At 60.1% G+C, this 3,558-nt stretch overlaps 2 protein-coding genes across 2 annotated transcripts in view; both read left to right on the top strand.

Moving 5' to 3' along the window:
• Window positions 1-477, top strand: part of HGH1 (HGH1 homolog) — a gene marked incomplete at its 5' end in the record, with an annotated part of 4,699 nt that extends 4,222 nt beyond the window's left edge. The window contains one exon of the mRNA XM_035889842.1: window positions 195-477. Coding sequence (XP_035745735.1) covers window positions 195-477 — 283 coding nt within the window. The remainder of the gene's footprint in view (window positions 1-194) is intronic.
• The window catches only part of MROH1 (maestro heat like repeat family member 1), a 58,342-nt gene continuing 54,837 nt past the window's right edge, over window positions 54-3,558 (top strand). Inside the window, exons 1-4 of the mRNA XM_035889841.1 lie at window positions 54-585; window positions 2,650-2,795; window positions 3,014-3,145; window positions 3,405-3,510. Coding sequence (XP_035745734.1) covers window positions 564-585; window positions 2,650-2,795; window positions 3,014-3,145; window positions 3,405-3,510 — 406 coding nt within the window. The 5' untranslated portion in view covers window positions 54-563. The remainder of the gene's footprint in view (window positions 586-2,649; window positions 2,796-3,013; window positions 3,146-3,404; window positions 3,511-3,558) is intronic.

Here is a 3,558-nt window from a genome sequence, read left to right as displayed (position 1 = left end):
GTTGGGACACACAAATATTTGGAGCGAGCGAGCGCGGCCTCGGCTCCTGCAGCACCCAGGGGCTCGCTAACAGGGCACCCGCCTCGGGCTCGTCTTCCCCAAATCTGTGGTCGGGAATTCCTCGCGTCACCCTAGGGGATGGTTTAGCTTCTGAAGTTTGTTTCGCTGCTCTTAAACGCCCTCCCTGTTTGCAGGTCACAAAAAGACGCGGAGGGGAGCAGAACCCCGGGATGCGCTCCCTCCGGCTCCGACCTCTATAGGGACGCTCTCGGGGACCGATGGAAGCGCAGCGCCTGCTGCCTGCCGGCCTCTCGGAAGCAGAGCTCGGGCAGGCGCTTACCTGCCTGCAAGGAACTGGTGTTTCACCATCCCCACGGCTGCCGAAGAGCATCTCCTCCGCCTCGCTGCGCCCAGCGTTGGCTTTCTGACCCCGACCAGAACCTCAGTCTTCTCCCCGCAAGTAAAGGCAGCGTGTAAAAATAGGTTCCCCAGGGATCCCCGGGTTGGAGACAGAGGAAGCTGCCAACTGCCTTCTGCTGGTGGGGAAGCTGAAAACGCGGAGCATGACGGAGTCACGGATAAAACGTGAGTACAGGAGCGCGGTGGGAGCGGGCGAGGGGTGTCGGGCACCGGCCCTGCTGTGGGAGCCTCCTTCCCTCTGGCCGCAGCCCCCCTTCGCCTCGGGCTGCTTGTTCTGCCCAGCTCCAGCACAGCCTCTCTGCGCCGCTTCCCGTGGGGAGGGAGCCGGGTGGGAAGCCTCTCTCGTTAATAAGGCTAAATTGCCTTGCCGGTGCCCAGGGGGGAGCTCAGGACGGAGCAAACGGCCAAGCTGCCGGACCTGGGCGCTGTAGCTCTGCAGCATCTGGAGAGACGCACGGGTGGGGGACGGGAGGAGGGAGCGGTTCTCCGTGCACAGTAATTCCCTGCCCTAGAAATTAATCTCAGGCCTTGTCTCTGCTGCAAATTGCGTAAGCTTAGATAGGCTCTAAGTGTTTAAACTGGTGTAAACCCATGTGCATTTCCTAAATTAATCCCAGCCAGCTTTGAAATGAATCTCCCTTCTTTTTTTTTTTTTTTTTTTAAGGCAGTAAAGAATTTTCTGGTTTAATTAAGCCGCGGGGAAGGGGCGGGCTGGGGTGGGAGCAGGAATTACCTTCAGCAGCAGCAGCACCAGGTCACGTTGGTTTTAACGTGACAGCGTAGCGAACGTCTCCACAACCCCTTGCATTGAAAAATGAAACCCCCCCCCAAAGCAGGGTGCCTTTTGGCTGTGGGCTGGGTGTGAGCCCTGGGGTGGGACAGTGCGGCTGCTCTGGCAGACGCGAGGACGGGCAGACACGAGGACAAGCAGCTCCTCCTGCCCTGGAAGCGCTGTCTGCAGCAGGAGGGGACGCTGTCACCCGCCTCGTGCCACCCTCGGTGGCGGCCACTGACGCTTTTGAGGCAGCGCAGCGTCCCCTCGGGGCTGGGCATCCTGGCAGGTCTTCGTGTCCCCGCGTGAAGTCACGTCCTTGGTCGAGGGGCCGTGGCGTCGCAGAAGCCATGGACAGTCGCTGCCCCCCCAGCACTCTACAGGCTCTTTGCAGAGCACTTGCAGGCGGCCTACTCTGGAACTAATTAACCTTGTTACGACAATGGCCTTGATGAGAAATGCATTGCTCCACAGTAACAATTAGGCTCTCGAAGCGGAGTCGTGGGCTGATGGGTGTGAGGGAGCAGCTCTGGCCCACAGCAGCGATGCAGGCGCCTGGCTCGTCGCTGGCAGGACCTCGGTGGGCTCCATCCCGCTGCCGGGTCGGCTGTTGGGGCAGTATTTGGGGCCCCGTGACCTCAGGCAGCGGGGGGTGTCGTGCCTGGGGACGGCGCATTGCTGTCGGTGCCCCAGGGCCAGGACAAGGGCCACCATCACCCGTGCTCACAGGGCTGTTCCCAAGAGGCAGCTGGTTAGCATGGCCAGAGGGATGGGAATACTGGGAGGACTTTGCCGGGTATTAGCTCCTAACTGACGGCATCCGATCGCCCTCGTAGAGCCTCATCTGGTGGTGGGATTCGGCAGCACGACCACCAGGGCCACTGGGCTCCTCCAGCCCCTGACATGCCCTTGGTAGGTCCCTGGTTGTGTCAGCCCCATGCAGGTTCCCCAGGCACCTCAGACGGCGCCGGTGCCCAGCTGCGCAGTGGATCCTGTCCGCTGGTGCTGTTGCCCAGCCCTGGTCTAAAATTTCCTGTGTAATAAATCCCTCCTTCTCCCCGATCCAGCGAGAAACCTTAGAGCCAAGTTCACCTTGGCCCAGAGGCTGACATGGTGCTGCTGAGCAGTATCTGTAGGGTCTGCAGTGAAAATACCTGGGAAGTGTCCGGGCCAGCTTGGCGGTGAGGGTGAATGAGCCCTTGGGGATGGGGAAGGGCCACATGCAGGGTGTCGTCGTGTTACAGCTAGGTTATCTGGGATGCTGCGCTGAGAAGGAACGGCTTTGGTAGGCGCTTGTGGGGCGGGAAATGAAAGGGCTGGTGAAGCTTGCCTGGGCTGTGTGCCTGGCTCACAGAAGGGCGGGTGAAAATGCCCAGGGGCTCTTCTGTTGCTGCTCTTGTGAGTCCAGGAGATGTTCAGAGAACGCAAAACCTTTGCAACTTGCCTGTCTGGCTTAGGGCTTGCTACGACGTTGATGGATGCCACGACAGATAAGGACCCGCTCGTCCAGGAGCAGATCTACAATGCTTTGTGCTACCTGGGGGAGTCTGAGCCAGAGGAGATCCTCAACTCCTGTGACGAGTACCTTCGGCTGCACGACAAGGTAGGGCTCTGCTCTGCTCTGCTCTGCCCTGGGAATGTCAGCAGGATGAGGAACGTTTCCTGGCAGCTTGGGGATATTGGCAAGCCCCAGTGGGTGAGGGAGATCCCGGGGACGATCTGGTCTAAAAGAGTGGGGCACGGAGGTTTTGCTCACCCCGGGGCAGCCACCCTGCCCGTGCTCGGCTTGGCTGACCGGCCGCTTTCTCCTTCCCTTTTCAGCTGGCCTACCCTCACCGGGTGATCATCCTGAAGGCCATGGAAACTGTGGTGAAGAACAACATTACCCTCTTGGACAAAAGCACGGCCAAGGTCGTTATCTTCCTGGCATCTAATGAAATGACCAAGTCAAAGGTATGACCTGAAAGCCCCGGCTCCTCCTGTCGGTGGTCCCCTGACGCCGTTGTTGCAGTCAACGCTGTGGGTCGGGGGCTGCCCCAGCAGTAGCAGTTACTGGGAGCGCTTCTGGGAAGGGAAGGGCAGATTGCACACCGTCTTCTGGACTCGGGATGGTGGGGAGGGGTGGGTGGGGGATGAGCTGCATTCCTCTCTTTGGGGAGAGATGAGGACGGTTTGGCTGACCGTTTCCCTCCACCACGGCATGCACACACAGCTAAATAAAATTGGGCTGCTGAGAAGGACCTGGCCAGGCGAGCGGGTGTTAGAGAGGAAGGAGCGCGGTGCCTTGAGGGGCTGCTCGTCCACGTGGGGAAAAGATGGTGCCTGAATCTGGAGCCTGTCATCTAGCCCGCCCCGCGCGATTCCCC

The sequence above is a fragment of the Egretta garzetta genome, unplaced genomic scaffold (assembly GCF_000687185.1).
Source record: "Egretta garzetta isolate BGI_Z169 unplaced genomic scaffold, ASM68718v1 scaffold932, whole genome shotgun sequence".
Classification (NCBI taxonomy): Eukaryota; Metazoa; Chordata; class Aves; order Pelecaniformes; family Ardeidae; genus Egretta; species Egretta garzetta.
Note: the sequence above shows the minus strand (reverse complement) of the source record. Positions and strands in the feature narration are given on the sequence as shown.